Below are 19,070 nucleotides of genomic sequence, written 5' to 3' on the forward strand. Positions count from 1 at the left end.
TGGCAACCTCCTGGATGTCCCCCCATGAGACATTAGGTCTCAGGCAACAATGTCATGAATCCTTGACCGCAATGGTCCTAGACAGTTCTTCAGCATTGAGCTATCTACTGGCCAAGTAAGGAGGTTTTGTTGTTCCCGCCAGGGAACCACATGCTGCACGTGCACCATTAACTCATGGAGAGTCCAACAGGTGTTACCCGTGAACAGCAGAAAGGGAGGTGGTGGACACGTGCAGTGAGATATGTAGACCAGGCTCTCCAGGTGGCTTTTCACATTCCCTTGGTCCAGGTGATTCAACCTCAGCCAACAGCCCAGGCATCCTGGAGTCCCTGCCTTAAGAGAAACCATAGTTTCTTCCTGCCTGGGCTTGGCCAAGGCAGAGCATGATGGATAAGGGGTCCCTGTGTGGAGCCCTGTTTTAACCTCAGTTTCACACTAAATACCTTTTTTGCTCTGGTCACAGAGTTGTGTATAGTACCCAGTAAAATTACCCTCCAGCCTGGAATACATAGAGAGACCCTGTCTCAAAAAAAGGAAACAAAAAAAAAAAAAAGGAAGAAAAAGTACCCAATAGAAAATAACCCCACCAAATTATGAAACCTCATACCAATGACTCTTAAATAGTGAAGTCTCCTGCTTGTGCATGGTGGCTGTTGCTACAAGACTCTTGGGACAGAGGACTGTTGTCTGCTCTCTCCAGTCACCCTCATAGCCGAAGGATCTGTAAGTAACAAGAAAACTTTAACCTCCACATTGCGATTTCCTCATTGAAGCCATGCCCATAGTCTGCACTCTGACTTTGAAGCTACCCCAAAGGGACCCAGTAGTTGAATCCCCAGCAGGTACATGTCTGTCTGGGCTCCTGGTGTTGCCACAATTTATGTTAATAACGAAACTCAAAGGCTTTTACTCAAACCCATGCGTCCTGTTTGACATGTCTAAGAAAAACTATAATAGCTTCTTACAGCATTCTTTTATTTATATGTATAATGGATATGACATACCTAATAGATAAATGTATATATAATGTTAATAGAAGTGTTTGTTCAGGCCATTGGCCCATTTTTGATTCAGATTACTTGTTTTTTGTTATTGAGTTGTTTGAGTCTCTTATGTATTCAGATATTAACTCTTCACCTCATGCATGGTTTGCAAATATTTTCTCTTATTTTCTAGGTTGCCTTTCCACTCAGTGGATTGCTTCCCTTGCTGTGTGAAGCTTTATTGTTTCATGCAATCCTACTTGTCTATTTTTCCTTTTATTGCCTATTCTTTTGGTGTCATATCCAGGAAATAATTGCCCAAGTCAATGTCACAGGCTTTATGCCTATATGTTCTTTTCAAGTGCTATGGTTTCAGGTCTTAGGTTTACATACTCAGTCTCTTCTGAGTTGATTTTTGTATACGATGTGAGATAAAGTTTACATTTGAAATACATCAAATCACAAGGTAGTCTATATTATATAAATGCAATTTTCAATTGCCACTCATACCTCAATAGAGCTGGAAATAATAAGCATATTTTTATCCTTAAATTACCTTTTTATGTATATCTCACAGTGCTGACTTCACCCAAAACCTGATGAGGTCACTGTTCTCTGTACACTGGCCCAAGCTAGAGCCTCCCCTTTTTATAATTCACAATCCCTTTCTGACAGTGATAACACCCCTGAGTCTTGTAGTGAATTAACTGTTTACTCCATTGGAATTCAGGTCTGACACCAGGGTCTAGACCTCCAGAGAGTAGCAGGCCCTATTGTCAGAAAAGAAGAGGTTTTTCTTCCTTGCAGTTTTGGTATGAAAGCCCTGTTTGTTTTATGATCATGGACATTAAAATGTAAATATTGAAACAGATGAGAAACAAAAAAATATAGTGGGGTCCTTATTAACACCATCACCTCCAATGTAATACAACACTATAGTATATATTCATATCAGAGTGAAGCTGGGAGAACAGAGGAACATCTGAAGGACCTTTGGGGCACAAATTTTGCTCACCCCCCAGTGACATGCACACCTTCTCTGACTCAGCATGTAAGAGGAGGCTTGTTGGTTTCTACATCTCTTCCTGCAGACCTGGAAACACAGCTGACTCCTCACTGCACACACTCACCTCCTGCTCTCCCTGCTCCAGGTGACCCCAGCATGAGGACCCTCGCCTTCCTAGCTGCCCTCCTCCTGGTAACCCAGGCCCAGGCTGGGCCCCTGCAAGGGAGAGATGAGGAGATGCCACCCCAGGAGTGGCCCATGGCAGAGGACCGGGACGTGTCCATTTCCATCACATGGAATGAAAACTCCATTCCTCAAGCTCCAGGTGAGAGACACCAGCATGGCAGAGCTCCTAGGTCTAGAGCAGAGGGACAGGAGACAGGCTCTGGAACGAGCTCTGCAAGGTCTATGACACTTAGGCGACTTTATTTAACATGGACGGGCATTGAGTTTCTTATCTATACATTCAACACACAGACCCAAATAAATGTAAGGGATCTTTTCTCTCCGAAGTCTTTTGATTCCAAGATGGCCTGTGACATGTACTGGGTTAAAGATATAGAGAAAGCTATTGACTAGTTCTTTATGGATTTAAAGGAGTAGATTTACTTACAGGGACAAGATTTGACTCTATGTATAGAGGATCTCATAGAAATTGTAGGCTGGCCTGGGGTGTGGTCAGATGCGTGTGATGTGGACAGAAACACAGAAGAGTAAGGACTACTGAGAATGTGTGTGTACCCCTGCGTGTGACCCGCGCTGCTGTGTGTATTTATTCCTATAGATTGAGGCTGTTCATACCCCAGCTATCATGTAGCCAGCATTGCACATTAGCCAGCATGTGACTTCTCCAGAATTCCCTTAATCATCTCTGCTCACACCAGGACTCAATTCCTGATGCTCTCTCTGTGTCCACATTCACAGCGGGGGACAGGCAGTGCTCTTGCAGAACATTCTGCCGTCGTGGTGAACGTGTCCGAGGGATCTGTAATGACTTTGGTCGTGTCCAGGTCAGTTGCTGCTCTCGCCGCCGCCCCTGACTGCGGAGAATAGCGGAAAAGGGGCTCATACTGTGCTTGGAGAGCCCAACAACACTGCTGTCACTCCTCTACCTTGTCCTCAATTTGCTTTCCCCATCACAAATAAAGTGCTTGTTGCAAGATTCCTGTGTTTGCATGGCTGTGATGTTTGATATGTGTGTGAGTCAGGACACCTTGGAATGCAAGTACCAGAAACTTAAATCACACTTTTTGAGCAAAAAAAAATTGTTTTAATTTCTAAGAATTTCAGTGAGAAACTGTGGCTTGAACATAGGTTGATATGAAAGCTGATGTGATGCTGCTGACCCCTGACCTACTTCTCTGTCTTCTCTCTGTGACCCAGTTAGAGTGGATTCACTCCCAAAGAGACCTCTCAGACATTAGACAAACAATCCTCATCAGACTACAGTACACACAGTGGCAGCATCACTTATTCCGAGGAGATGCCGCACCCTGTTTCCCCAAGGGTTGGAGTTTCAGTGGTAAGATCCTGATCACATATTTCCCTTTGGAGGTCTGGGATTACATCAACTCCATGAAAACACCTGTGATAAAGATTGTAACAGGCAATTAACAAATACATGAGGAGTGCAACAGAAAGGATAGGAGCTCCACCCGACACCATCTCCATATCAATGTCATCCAGCCACGTCTATAAACATCAGGATTTCATATACATGAAGTGGGTTTTCACACACTCAAAATGCACATGCCCCCTTCGTGAACTCTCTGTCGCATGGACTCTCCTGGGTGCCTTAAAACTGCAGAGAAACCGATTCCTTCCATAAAATACAGCTTCCAAGGGCAGCGGGATAAGCGAGGTGAGGGAGAGCATTTCTCCAGGAACCTGAGTCCCTGTTGGTGCTGCAGGTGCTGAGGCTCCGATACCCAAATAGTTGTGCACACCTGTGAGTAAGAGGCAGGAACGTGGGTCTGGAGCAGAGCCAGCAGGAGGCGCCCTCTCAGGTCCTCAGAGAGTGTGCTGGGACACCCGGAGGTCCCTCTGCTGCTCTGTCTGCCACTGCCCACCCCAACGTACGCTCCACATTTGGGGTTTGTGTCCCTACGAGCTTGTCCTCCTCCTCCCGTGCAGCACGACACACTCACTGCTCAAACCTGGTGTCTCTGTGGGCCAGTCTGACACGTAGGTGGGCTGTGACTCTTCCTCCTGTCTGCTGTGTTTTTCTCTGCTGGAAACACTCAGGGACCCTTGAGCACTCGTCCAACATGTCCTGTAAATGGCCTAGGTGGCCCTGACCACGAAACCTGCAGAGCAGATCCATGTGAGCCTCTAAATCTCCTCTGCATGTGCTGGTCCCAGTTTGCGGTTCCACAACACATGTCCAGAAAAAGAACATGTCTCCTCACATCTTGGCTACTCAGGGCGGTGACTGATGGAATGCCCGACAGAGTCCCAGCATGACAGAGAAACCACAGTTTGTAAGGAAAGGGACAATGTTTCAAGTCGGGTTAATCATCATTCTCACCTCAAACACTATGAAGGTCCCAGACTCTCCTGTGACCACCAACACCAACAGTAAATTCCCAGACCCAGGGGAAGGGGGCAGGTGTCCCCCACGTCCACCCCGTGAGGATTCTGAGCAGGTCTCAGCCCCAGATGGAGGGTCTGCCTGTGTGGTCCAGGCACCCCACTGAGACCCTGCCCAGCTGGGCAAACACAACACAGACCTGAAGGAGGACTGAGTGGGTCTGTGTCTGACAAGGAAATGGTCTCAGCTCTTCCACCTTGTAGAGAAGGTGAAGGTCATGCCCTGAGATAGGGCTGTGATGCCCAGGCAGCCTTCTCGGTGTCCTGCAACTGCCATTGACCTGAAGTTCCAAGGTCCTTGAACTCATTCTCCTTATTGTTCCTAAGTGGTTCCTGGGCCAGGATGACCCCATCTCAGGGCACCTGTACTTCAGCCAGAAGGACACCTGTCTCCCTCCCCTGTTCCTGGGGTCTCAGCTGAAATTACAGTTTGTCCCTGAGGTCTTTCCTGACTTCTCAATGGTAAATTGCAACAAGTTCCCCTGTGAACCTCAAGGCCCTTCTTCCCTTTATTTTTAACTGCAGAAGTTGAACCCATATCACATTCTGTACATTTGACTACTTACTCGCACTAATGTTTTTCTCCCTTCATAGGAGGGGAGCTGCATGATTTGCTCATCCTGGTACTGCGATGACTGCATGACACATAGTAGCTGATCAATATATTAATTCTGATGAAATTAATTATTTCCAACATCATATATTAGATAATTACATTATTTTGACTAAACTGCTCCGAAGAAAGCTGAAATCTAAAAACCTAAAGTAGTTTATATATACAGTTTTTGTGACTACTCCCTTTAATAAAACTAACTAAAATCACTTATACTGAAATATAGGAGAAAATCATGGGTACAGTCGGCTTCATGAATTACTAGGACTTTAGAAAGAAGGAAGAGGACATCATGGTTGGGTGTCAGGGAAATAGTTCTTGGTGACTCTCAGAATGAATCACACAGAATGTGAAAATGTGGGTAAAGTAAAAGAAGTGGCAGAGCAGCAATTTAGGAAGAGAAAACGGTATCAGGACAAGAGAGATGCAGGGTCAGGCCTAATTCCACTGGATTGGAGGAAATGAGGTTGCCAGAGAGCCAGATGGAATAGAGTTCCAGGCTGCCATGCTCAGGAGCATCTGTGAGTCCAAGGGACGCGCAGGTGTGGGATGGGACCCGCTAGTTGACTGTGTGGATACCGGTGCACTGGGGGCATCAAGCTGCGCTGTGCTGCTCCATCTCAGTTGAGCAATGAGAGATTCAAACCCTAAGGATAGTGATGTTGGGGAGATGTGTGACGGTCTCCAAATGACAAGGACAACCTGCCCAAACTCCAGTAAGATGACACACTGTTGACCTGCGTGTGCCCTGGGTGCTGACTGCAGACCTACAAGTTGTCATCTGCCTTAAATAGGCAGCTCTCTTGGAAGGAGAATGAAATAAAGAATAAGTCAGATGTCGAGCCACCAGTTTGAAATATCATTTTCCAGGGGGAAGTACCCTGTCTCTGTGGAAATATAGGGGCCCAACTTCCATGAGCCCAGATTAGCCAACACAGATGGGCTAATCCCACCGGCCAACCCCCCACTTACACTCACCAGTGCCGTCCCAGGGCTGGCCCAGTGCCCAGCCTCTCCTGCCGCCCGTCCAGAGCGCTGCCTCCGCCTCTCTCCCGACTGCAGCGACCTGGCCCCTAGTGCAACCGGCTTCAACACACCATTCTTTCTCATTTCTACAAAGCCTGTGGTGCCATTTTTCTTTTAAAATACAGGGCATTGGCTTCTTGGAGTTGCTATTTTCTGTTTCTTTATTTTATATTCTAAACACTGCTGACAACCTGACCAGAATGTAAGGATGAGAAAAGTTCGTGCTCTCTTTTTTCCACTCAGTATGTTCTCCCTTTCCTTCTCAGAGCCCCATGCCTCGCCGGGCCCTTATGATCACGGGCAAAGGCTCTGCTCTGTGACATGGCCTGGCAGCTCCGCCTCCTAGCTTCTCTGTACTGTGACCTCCTAGAGGCCAGGGTCCTGCCCTACTCTCTGTCCCAGCCCTGCACAACAGAGCCACCCCTAACTGCTACCCCCAGCTAGATATCCTGCATTTCTGAGCATCAGGGACAAAGTCCCCGGAGCCTCGGCCCTCCTGACCTACTCACCTTCCAAGAGATGCCACCTCTCAATACTGTCACCTTGGGGTTAAGGTTTCAACATATGAATTTGGTGGCTCGATGGGAAAATCAGGCTGGGGTTGGTACAGCTGAACATTGAAGGGACGGTTTTGCAAAGACGTTGAGATAGAACACCTTTGCTGCTAAAACCCCTGTGCTCTGCCAAGGTGCTGGTGCAGCCCCAAAAGAGAAGTGAAGGGAACCCCACGTGAAAAGCCACCCTGTTCTATTCAAGTGTTAGAGGCTGAGAATGACCTGGGGGAAGGAGCAGGCAGGGCACAGGTGAGACCTTGGCAGAGACTGATGGGCTCTGGGCAGCCCTGTCCCAGCCACAGACTCGGGAGGAGGCAAGGACAGAAGCAAGTTCCTAGGGAGCCCGAGAGCAGCGTCCCAGAGAAGAATGTGCCAGGGAGGGAGTGCTGCTCCCGAGGTCTGGCTGGGAGCACTGGTTTCCTGGAGAGTCCCAGGGACCAAGACCACTGTGGTAGAGCCTGCACATCCCCTGCCCAGTGTTCATCCCACTCCTGCTGGGTACAGAGTTGCTCTTATGCCTGCCCAGAATTGGTCTGAGGACAGTATCTGCACACAATACCAGGTCATACAGGCTAATGACAATCTTTCTGCTGCCTTGGTAGGAGACATCAGGTCTCACAAAACAATATCATGATTCTCTGACCCCGATGCTCCTAGACAGTCATTCAGCTTTGAGCTATCTATTGGCCAAGCAAGGAAGTGTTTGTTCCCTCCAGAGAACCACCTGCTGCACGTGCACCATTAACTCAGCAAGAGTCTGAAAGGTGTTACCCGTGAACAACACAATGGAGAAGGTGGACACTGTCACCCAGGTGCTCTCCAGTGTCCCTCGTCTGCCAAACGGCTTTGATTTGCTTTCACAGTTAGACCCCAGGTCCTGGAGAGGCTGAGTGAGAACCAGATTCCAAATTCTCCTTGTGTGTACATTGGCATTTTAATCCTAGTCCTCTTAACTATATGTTCACTGGTATATGTAGACTGGGCTTTCCAGGTGGTTTTTAATATTCCCTTGGTCCAGATAATTCGGCCTCAGCAAACAGCCCTGGCACCGTGGGGTCCACTGCCTTAGGAGTCCTGGAGGAACCACAGTTTCTTGCTGCCTGGGCTTGGCCAAGGCTGAGCAAGATAGATAAGGGGTCCCTATGTGGAGCCCTTTGTAATCCCAGCTTCACACCAAATTTCTCAACTCCACTTGCTGCCAGAGCTGATTAAAGTACTCAATAGAACTGCACTCCAGCCTGGGACACAGAGTAAGGACTTTTCTCTATTAAAAAAAAAGGAAAAAAAGTATTCAATAGAAATTAACCCACAAAATTAGGAAATCTCATCCCAAATGGCCCTTAAATAGGGAAGTTTCCTGCTTGTGCCTGGTGGCTGTTGCTACAAGAGGCTTGGGACAGAGGACTGCTGTCTGCTCTCTCCAGTCACCCTCCTAGCCTAAGGATCTGTAAGTAACACAAAAATAAGCTTTCACATTGTGATTTGCTTGAAGCCATGCCCATAGTCTGACCCCTGACTATGAGGCCACCCCAGAGGGACCTGGTGTGTGAATCCCCAGCTGGTGCATGTCTGTCTGGGGCTCGGGTGGTACCACCAGTTATGTTAATAGAGAAACTCAAACGAGTTTGGTTCAAAACACATGGGTCCTAATTGACATGTCTAATAAACACTATAATAGCTTCTTAAAACATTCTTTTATTTATATGTATAGTAGATACAACATACCTGGTAGATAAACATATGTATAATAGAAAAGTCTATTCAGGCATTGCTCCGTTTTTAGTCAGATTATTTATTCTTTGCAATTGAGTTGTTTGAGTAACTTATATATTCTGACATTAACCCATCATCCCATGCATCATTTGCAAATAGTTTCTCTTATTTTCTAGGTGTCTTTAACTCAGTTGATTGTTTCCTTTGCTGTGTGTATGCTTTATTGTTTCTTGCAATCATACTTGTCTGTTTTTCCTTTTGTTGCCTGCTCATTTGGTGTCAGATGTAATAAAAAATGCCCAGATCAATGTCAAAATGCTTCATCATATTGTCCTTCTAGATGTTTTATGCTTTCAGGTCTTATGTTTAGGTTTTCAATCCATTGTGAGTTAATCGTTGTATATGGTGTGAGATAAAGGCTCATATGTATGAGATAGCAAATCATACGTTAGTATAATTAGATACATGCAATTCTTAATTATCACTTGTACCTCAATAGAGTTGGGAGTAATAAACATTTTTTTTAGCCTTAGACCAACTCTTTATCTGTATCTCACTGAATTCATTTCACCTAAAGCCTGTTGAGCTCTTTGTCCTCTCTACACTGACCCCAGCAGGAGCCTACTCACCTCATAACCTCAAACACACCTTCACAAGGGGGTAATGTCCTTGAACCCTGCAGTGAATCAGCTCTCTAGTCCACTGGAATTCAAGTCTGTCACCAGGGTCTAGACCTAGACAGTAGGAGGGCCTGTGTTGAAAGTAAGAGGCCATTTGTTCCATGAGTGTATTGAATTAAAACCCTGTTTACTTTCTTTTGTGAATATTGATAAGTAAATACTTAAGCAGGTGGGAAACAGGAAAAAACAGCAGTGTCCTTATTACCACTACCAGCTCGAACATACTACAGACATTATATCACAGATCATACCAGAGTGAGGGCTGGGAGAACAGAGGAGCATCTGAGGGACTTTGAGGGCACAGGCTTTCCTCACCCCATCTAGTGACGTGTGCAGCTTCTCTGACTGAGGGGTCAGAGGAGGCTTGTTGGTCTCTGTGCCTCCTCCTGAAGTCCTGGAAACACAGCTGACTCCTCACTCCACACACTCCTCTCCCGCTCTCCCTGCTCCAGGTGACACCAGCATGAGGACCCTTGCTTTCCTCGTTGCCCTTCTCCTGGTGACCCTCCAGGCCCAGGCTGGGCCACTGCAAGAGAGAGATGAAGAGGCCCAAGCCCAGGAGCTGCCTTGGGCAGAAGACCGAGACAAATCCATTTCTATCACATGGAATAAAAACTCCATTCTTGAAACTCCAGGTGAGAGACACAAACATGGCAGAGCTCCAAGATCTAGAATAGAAGGACAGGAAACAGACTCTGGAATGAGTTCTGCAAATGTCTATGCCACTTAGGTGACTTTATTTAGCATCTACAGGCCTTGATTTTCTCATCTATAAATTTAACACTAAGATCCAATTAAATTTAAGAGATCTTCTTTCTTCAAGAATTTTGATTCCAAGATAATCTGAAATGTACTAGCATTAAGATATGGAGAGACCTACTAATTAGGTCTTTGCAGATTTAAAAGAGTACACATGATTATTAAGAGAACTTTTACTCTGTCTATAAAAGAGCTCTTAGAAATTGTAGACTCACCTGGGGTGTGTTTGGATGCATGTGTGATGTGGACAAAAACACAGAAGAGTAAGGACGACTGTAACCCTGTGTGTGACCTGCTCTGCTGTGTGTATTTATTCCTGTTGATGGAGGCTGTAATGTAGCCAGCATTTCACATTAGCCAGCATGTGACTTCTCCAGAATTCTTTTCACCATCACTGCTGACCTGGGCCTCATTTCTGATGCTCTCTCTGTGCCCACATTCCTAGGAAGGCTGGTGAGCTGCAGTTGCAGAAGAGCATTCTGCAATTTGGGAGAACGTCATATTGGTACCTGCTTCGAGGGTAATAATATCTATGCATTCTGCTGCTCCTGAGCATGGAGAACAGAGAAAAAACAGTTCATAATTTGCTTGGAGAGATGTACTCCTCTCCCTTGTCTTCAATTTGCTTTCCCCATCCCAAATAAAGTCTCTGTTCCAAAATTTCTGTTTGCATGTCTGTAATATCTTGATATGTGTCTGAGTCAAGACACTTTGAAATGCAAGTACCACACTTTCCGAACAAGCTATAGTTTTCAATTCTAAGAATTTCGAGGAGGAATGAGGGATTCAGACACCAACTGATATGAGATATCCAATGATGCTGCTGATCTCTGATCTACTTCTCTGTTTTATTCATGTTGACCCATTTAGAGTGGATTCACTCCCAAAGACAACTCATATGTGTGAGATAAACAATTGTTGTCAGAGTAGAGTTTACACAGCGGTGGCATCACTAATCTGAGAAACCACACCCTGTTTCTCCAAGTGTTGGAGCTTTATTGAACAGACCCAGATCACACATCTGCATTTTAAGCCCTGAGGTTGTATCAGCTCCATTGAAGTAACACCCCAGTGTGCAATACTCTTTGTCAGTGTTACCCAACCATATCTATTAAAATCAGAATTTCATATACATGAAGTGAGTCTTCAAACACAGAAAGTGCACACAAATAATTTGTCACAATTGCATTTTGAGACATGCACTCCCTTAGGTTTCCTTAAAAATGCAGAGAACCCGATTCTGCCTGTAATATACAGCTTCCAAGGGGTACCAGGAAAAGTGAGGTGAGGGAGAGCATTTCACCAGGAACCCGAGTCCCCATTGGTGCTACAGGAGACGAGGTTCTGACACTAGATCCTTGTGCAGGTTGGAGAGTGAAGACAGGAGACTAGGCTCTGGAAGGAACGGCAACAGGAGCCCTCTTAGATCCTCAGAGCATGTGCTGGGATGGCCGTATCTGTCCCTGCTGCTGCTCTGTCTCCAACTGCCCACTCAACATACACACCACATTTGGGGTTTGAGTTCTTCCTGAGCTTGTCTTCCTCTCTTCCAAGTGGACACACTCGCTGCCCACAGAAGGGGTCTCCATGGGGCCAGTCTAGCATCTAGGTGGGCTGTGATGTGACTCTTCCTCCTGGGGTCTCATCTCTTTCTCTCCCCCAGACACTCACTGACCCTTAGACGCTCATCCAGTGTGTCCTGCAAACGGCCTTCCAGACCTTGAGCACAGAGCCCCAGTGTCAGCCTCTGCATCTACTCTGCACCCAGCAATTTCAGCTTGTGATTCCACAGCACACATCTGAATAAAACTGTGACTATTCAAGCCATGGCTACTCTTCTCAATGGTGGTGACTGGTAGATGCCACAAAGAATCCAACAGTGACAGTAGGAACACACACTTTGCAGAATAAAAGGGGGGGAACAGTGGTCAAATGAGAATATTCACTATTCTTAACAAAAAAATACGATGGGACCAGACACTGCTGTGACCACAACCACAAACAACACCATGTGCAGACCCAGGAGAAGGGAGCAGGTGTCCTCCACGTCCACTCCATGCTGACTCTGAGCAGGTCCCAGCCCCAGACAGAGGGTCTGCCTGTCTGAAGATGAGGCTCAGGGGTCCAGGCAACCTGCTGAGGCCCTGCCCAGCTGGGGAAACACAACATAGAGCTGAGGGAGGACAGAGTGGGTCTGTGTCTGACAAAGACATGGTTCCAGCTTTTCCACCTTATACATAAGGTGAAGCTCATGCACTGAGATTTGGGGTGTGATGGCCAGGTAGCCTTCTTTGACTTCCCGTACCTGCCAAGGACTTAAAGTCATGAGGTCCTTGAACTAATTCTATGGTCCTAATTGTGGCCTGGGCCCAGCTGACCCCATCTCAGGGACAGTTCACCCATCTTTAGGTATCCTGCTAAATTTCTCTTTGTCACTGAAATCCTTCCTTATTTCTCAACTTTCAGTTGCAAAAAATTCCCCCTCCATTCCCCTTCTTCTCTTTTTATTAACTGTAGAATTTCAAACCATCTCCACCTTTGGCTTCAAGAGCACTAATTCCACCTCTGTCCCTACTGTAGAGTCCTGGGCCCTATTTCAACAGTCTTTGAAGAACGATTCTTTGCTATTTCTACAACTTCTCCCATGCAATTTTTCTTTTAAAAAAGGAACCCATATTACTAAGTGAAGTATCCCAAGAATGGAAAAACAAGCACCAGATATATTCTCCAGCAAACTGGTATTAACTGAGTAGCACCTAAGTGGACACATAGGTACTACAGTAATAGGGTATTGGGGAGGGGGGGTGGATATATACATACATAACGAGTGATATGCGCACCATCTGAGGGATGGTCATGCTGGAGACTCAGACTTGTGGGGGGAGGGGGGAAGGGCATTTATTGAAACCTCAAAATCTGTACCCCCATAATATGCCTAAATAAAAAAAAATAAAAATAAAAATAAAAAAAAAAGGAAAGGAAAGGACTGAAAGGATGAATTACATTGGCATTGAAGGGCATTGGCGTTTTGTTGTTGTTATTATTATTTTCTGTTTGTTTGTTTGATGTTCTAAGCTCTGCTTACAACTTGACCAGAACATAAGGGTGAGAAAGTGCTCCTTTGCTTTTCTCCATTCTGAATTTTCCCTTTGCTGCCCAAAGCCCCGTGCCTCCCCAGGGCACTTCCGATCATGGGGAAAGGCTCTGCTCTCTAAAATGGAGTGGAAGCTCCCCCGTCAGCCTCTAGGCACTGTGACCTCCTAGAAGAGGACAGGGACCGGCCCTACTCTTCTTCCCAGCCCTGCACCCCTAATCCCTGTCCTGTTAGAATTCCATCTCTGAGCATCAGGGACAAAGCTCCTGGGCCCTGACCTCACCCGCTGTCCTCCCAGCCTCTCATTCAGCGTCCCTCCTTCCCTGGGCACCAGCACCAATGGGCAGTTATCACGGGGCTGAGTCTCAGGGTGCCCCGGGGGCTGCTGTCCAGGCTGCACCCAGAACAGCCACAGTCTGCCCCTCCTGTCCTTGCCTGCTGCACTGTAGCACCTTTGCATAAGGTCCTCTGGGACTGGCACATTTGACGTGCGCCATGCATGTTAGTTGGAGTCTTTGGATCAAAGTTCAGAAACCACATCAAGCTGTGTCAACATTGTGACTCCCACATCTGGGAGTTTTAAGCAGGAATTCAGGCTTCAGAAAATGCTTGATCCAAGGGCTGAAAGGATGAATTACATTGATAACTTCACTTTCTGTTCCCTTTCTTTCTCTTGATTTTACCCCTGTCACTGTCCTTATATGACATCAAGGTGAATGACAGCCACATGTACATGGCCATGATAGTCGATCATCCTGGGAAAAACTCCTCCTTCCTTCCCTGTTTCTCCAGCAAACTCCAAGGCCACATGCCCTCCCTTGAACCTGCCCCTTAGGGTGTAGGTTTGCACCACGTCTGGGTCCCCCCTGCCTGTGCCTCCCCTGGAGGGATTTAAAACATGAACAGGGCAGAGGTGTCTCCAAGGCAGCCATCTAGTAACCGGTAGCATGTGCCTCCCCCAGGGAGAAGGACCAGAAGAGTCAGCAGATGCTCACATTTCGAACAGATCATCTAAGAGAGAACACTGGGGATCACTAGGGAAACCATGGGAAGCACCCCCTAATGTGGATAAGGAGAGGGTCAGGGCCACTTGACAGCCAGGGACTGGCTAAGAATGGGGAGAAGCTCTCGGACACGGGGAAACAGTCAGAGTGAACCCCCCAGGCTCCCACCCTGAGACGGGCTTTTACGATCTCGGCTACAAGAGCTCCCCCAACCCATGCAGGTCTTGGGCCTAACATGGGGAGCTGCCTAGAGATCGCACGGAGAAGTCGCTCCAGACGGGGACCCACGTGGCATTCCACAGGCAGCTTGCCCTGGGCACCACTCCGGCAGCCCAGATCACGGGGAACTGCGGGTGCACCTGCAGCCACTGCCGGGCTCTGAGGAGGGATGCAAGAGCCAGGTGCTACCTTGCACTCCTGGGAAAGACCCCACCACCCTACTGTGAGCTGCTATTGTGACTGAGACGTGAGCAGACAGCATTTTCCAGTCCCTTTCAGTACACAGGCCCCAGATACCACTTTGAGAGTTTGACATCATGCTGCGTTCCTCCCTCAGGCTGAGTTTGGGCTGGTGCAGGGAAACCAGGCCTCTGGGACAGTGGCCCCCAGGCTGCAGCCAGCTGCTGTGCACCAGAGTCCCACGTGAGTGGCACTCCCCACACTCTCCAGCATTGCAGCCTTCCTGGGAAGGGCCCCCACGCTGGTCACAGCCCCAGGGCACCAGCTTGGAGTTTGAAGCAGGGCAGAGCCCACCTTTGGGAGGGGTGCAGGCTGCCACAGCTGAGGAGGGACAGAGGAGCACAAGTTCTCCTACATGCACCTGGGACAGTTCCCACCACCCTGCTGCGGGCTTCTGTGAGACGGGGCCTCAAGCAGACAGCTCCTCAGGTGTGCGGGTGCTCAGCACAGCCTGAGGGGAGCACCTGGGGAGGCTGGATGAGAACCAGATTCCAAATCCTCCTCTGGGCGTATATTGGCATTTTGATCCTAGTCTCCTTAACTATATGTTCACTGGGATATGTAGACCGGGCTTTCCAGGTGCTTTTTATTATTCCCTTGGTCCAGGTGATTCAGCCTCAGCCAACAGCCCAGGCACTGTGGGGTCCATTGCCTCAGGAGTCCTGGAGGAACCAGAGTTTCTTGCTGCCTGGGCTTGGCCAAGGCTGAGCAAGATAGATAAGGGCTCCCTGAGTGGAGCCCCATTGTAACCCCAGCTTCACGCCAAATTTCTCAACTGCCCTGACTGCCAGAGTTCTTTAAAGTACCCAATAGAACTGCACTGCAGCCTGGGATACAGAGAGAGACCCTGTCAAAAAAAAAAAAAAAAAAAAGGAAGAAAAAAAGAACCCAATAGAAAATAACCCCACCAAATTATGAAACCTCATCCCAAAGGACCCTTATATAGGGAAGTCTCCTGCTTGTGCCTGGTGGTTGTTGCTACAAGAGGCTTGGGACAGAGGACTGCTGTCTGCTCTCTCCAGTCACCCTCCTAGCCCAAGGATCTGTAAGTAACAAGAAAACTTAAACTTTTACGTTGGGATTTCCTCATTGAAGCCATGCCTACAGTCTGCACCCTGACTGTGAGGCCACCCCAGAGGGACCCAGTAGGTGAATAGCTGGTGCCACCAGCTCATGTTAATAGAGAAACTCAAAGTGTTTTGTTGAAAACACACGGGTCCTGCTTGACATGTCTGATAGAGACTGTAATAGCTGCTTAAAACATTCTTTCATTTATATGTATAATACATATAGAATGTCTAGGAAATAAAGATATATATATATGGAAAGTCTATTCAGGTCCTTGGCCCATTTTTCATTCAGATTATTTGTTCTTTGCTATTTGGTTGTTTGAGTAACATATATTCTGATACTAATACCTTATCCCATGCATGGTTTGCAAATATTTTCTCTGATTTTCTAGGTTGCCTTTTGACTCAGTTGATTGTTTTCTTTGCTGGACATATACTTAATAGTTCACACAATCACACCAGTCTATTTTTCCTTTTATTGCCTGCTCCTTTGGTGTCATCTTCAAGAAATAATTCTATACATCCCAATGTTAAAAAGTTTTATTTCTTACCTGCTGACTTTCTTCAGGAAAAGAAAAAAAAAAAAGAAAAAAAAAGTTTTATTTCTATTGTTCTTCTAGAAGTTTTATGCTTTCAGGTCTTATGTTTAGGTCTTTAATCTGTTCTGAGTTGATTGTTGTATATGGTGTGAGATAAAGTTCTAAATGTAAAATATATCAAATCATAAGGTGGTATACATTAGATAAACAACATTTTTTATTGCCACTCATATATCAATAGAGCTGGAAATAATAAACATATTTTCCATCTTAGACCAATTCTTTACCTATTAATATAACTTACTGAGCTCATTTCACATATTGTCCTCTCTGCACTGGCCCCAGCAGGAGCCTGCTCTCTCTATAGCCCTTCATGAGAGTGGTAAGGCCTTTGGCCCTGCAGGGAATTAACTCTATCCTATCCTGGAGTTCAGGTGCAACAACCGGGGCTAGACCTACAGATAGTAGCAAGCTCCTTGTTTGGAAATCAGAGCCATTTGTTCCCTGAGGTTATGGAATGAAAGCACTGATTATTTTCTTTTGTTAATATTAAAAAGTAATTATTTAAGCAGGTGGGAAACAGGAAAAAAAAAACAACAGTAGTGTCTTTATTACTACTATCATCTCATACTACAGACACTACAGTACAGATTCATACCAGAGTGGCAGCTGGGAGAACAGAGGAACATCTGAGAGACCTTGAGGGCAAAACCTTTCCTCCCCCCCATGACATGCACACCTTCTCTGACTCCAGAGTGACAGGAGGCCTGTTGGTCTCTGCCCCTCCTCCCACAGCCCTGGAAACACAGCTGACTCCTCACTCCACACACTCGCCTCCTGCCCCCCCTGCTCCAGGCGACCCCAGCATGAAGACCCTCGCCCTCCTCGCTGCCCTTCTCCTGCTGGCCCTCCAGGCCCAGGCTGGACCCCTGCAAGAGAGAGATGAGGAGATGCCACTGCAGGAGCTGCCCGTGGCAGAGGACCGGGACGTGTCCATTTCCATCACATGGAATGAAAACTCCATTCCTCAAGCTCCAGGTGAGAGACACCAGCATGGCAGAGCTCCTAGGTCTAGGGCAGAGGGACAGGAGACAGGCTCTGGAATGAGCTCTGCAAGGTCTATGCCACATAGGTGACTTTATTTAACATGGACAGGCATTGAGTTTCTTATCTATACATTCAACACACAGACCCAAATAAATGTAAGAGATCTTCTTTCTCCGAAGTCTTTTGATTCCAAGATGGCCGTGACATAGTTTAAAGATATAGAGAGACCTGCTGATTCATTCTTTGTGGATTTAAAAGAGTAGATTTACTTATAGGGACAAGATTTGACTCTATTTATAGAGGTGCTCTTAGAAATTGTAGACTGGCCTGGGGTGTGGTCAGATGCATGTGTGACGTGGACCGAAACACATAAGAGTAAGGACTACTGACAATGTGTGTGTACCCCTGCGTGTGACCCGCTCTGCTGTGTGCATTTATTCCTGTAGATTGAGGCTGTTCATACCCCAGATGTCATGTAGCCAGCATTGCACATTAGCCAGCATGTGACTTCTCCAAAATTCCCTTCATCATCTCTGCTGACCCGGGACTGAGTTTCTGATGTTCTGTGTCCACATGTTTAGTGAGAAGCATGGCCTGTGCTTGCCGAAGACCAGCTTGCCTTGCAGGGGAAACTCGCCTTGGGACCTGCCACTTTGGTAACAATGTCTTTGTGTTTTGCTGCTGAGTGTGGAGAAGAGAGAAAAGGCAGCTCCTCATTTGCTTGGAGACCTCCAGGGCATTGCTGTTACTCTTCTACCTTGTCCTCAATTTCCTTTCCTGGTCTGAAATAAAGTCCTTTTGCAAAGACTTCTGTTTGCACCTCTTTTGCATACGATATATGGCTGGTAAAGACATATTAGAATCCAGGTATCAAAAACGTAAATCAAGCTCTTTGAACAAAATACAGCTTCAAATTCTAGGACTTTCAAGGGCGAACTGTGGGTTCAGACACACATTGATATGGAAGTGCAAATGATGCTGCTGATATCTGTATCTCCTCTGTCGTTTCATGTGACGCCTTTAGAGTGGATTCCCTCTCAAGGACACCTCCCGTGTTTTAGGCAAACAATCATCATCAGATTAAAGTGTACACCGTCATGGCATCAGTAATTCTGAGGAAAAGCACACCCTGCTTCCCCAAGTGTTGGAGTTTCATTGAACAGGCCCAGGTCACATATCTGTCTCCTAAGGTCTGGGTTGTATCAGCTCCACTGAAACAACTTTAAATAAAGTGGGAAGAAATGCATGATGAGTAGAACAAAAGCACAAAAACACCTTACTAGGATGTACTCATTGTCAATATTATCCAGCCATAAACACTAAAATCTGGATTTCACATCCATAAAGTGGGTCTTCACGCACATAAAATACACAATAATACACAAATAATTCTTCAATTACACTTGCGACATGCACTCTCTTGGGTTTCCTTAAAATTGCAGAAAACCTGATTCTGCCTGTAATATACAACTTCCCAAATGTACCAGGAAAAGCGAGGTGAGGGAGAGCATTTCACCAGGAACCTGAGTCCCCATTGGTGCTGCAGGAGCTGGGGTTCTGACACCAGATCCTTGTGCAGGTTGGAGAGTGAAGACAGGAGACTAGGCTCTGGAAGGAACGGCAACAGGAGCCCTCTTAGATCCTCAGAGTATGTGCCGGGATGGCCGTATCTGTCCCTGCTGCTCTGTCTCCAACTGCCCACCCAACATACACACCACATTTGGGGTTTGAGTTCTTCCTGAGCTTGTCTGCCTCTCTTCCAAGTGGACACGCTCACTGCCCACACCTGGGGTCTCCATGGGGCCAGTCTGGCATCTAGGTGGGCTGTGATGTGACTCCTCCTCCTGGCTCTCGTCTCTTTCTCTCCCCCAGACACTCACTGACCCTTGGACACTCGTCCAGTGTGTCCTGCAAACGGCCTTCCAGGCCCTGAG

The 19,070-nt window shown here is 46.9% G+C and overlaps 1 protein-coding gene and 1 long non-coding RNA gene across 2 annotated transcripts; both read left to right on the forward strand.

The window, feature by feature from the left end:
* The first annotated feature begins 623 nt into the window (after positions 1 to 623).
* LOC105881502 (uncharacterized) lies at positions 624 to 3,151 on the forward strand. Its single transcript, XR_001158770.2, has 3 exons — positions 624 to 723; positions 2,135 to 2,314; positions 2,914 to 3,151. It is a non-coding gene; the product is annotated as an uncharacterized LOC105881502 (long non-coding RNA).
* Positions 3,152 to 15,418: 12,267 nt separating this feature from the next.
* LOC105881500 (neutrophil defensin 3) lies at positions 15,419 to 17,943 on the forward strand. Its single transcript, XM_075997202.1, has 3 exons — positions 15,419 to 15,525; positions 16,945 to 17,127; positions 17,718 to 17,943. Exons 2-3 carry the CDS (start codon positions 16,956 to 16,958, stop codon positions 17,819 to 17,821), a joined length of 276 nt encoding a protein of 91 aa, XP_075853317.1. The 5' UTR covers positions 15,419 to 15,525; positions 16,945 to 16,955; the 3' UTR covers positions 17,822 to 17,943.
* The last annotated feature ends 1,127 nt before the right edge of the window (positions 17,944 to 19,070 follow it).

The sequence above is a fragment of the Microcebus murinus genome, chromosome 24 (genome assembly GCF_040939455.1).
Source record: "Microcebus murinus isolate Inina chromosome 24, M.murinus_Inina_mat1.0, whole genome shotgun sequence".
NCBI lineage: Eukaryota > Metazoa > Chordata > Mammalia > Primates > Cheirogaleidae > Microcebus > Microcebus murinus.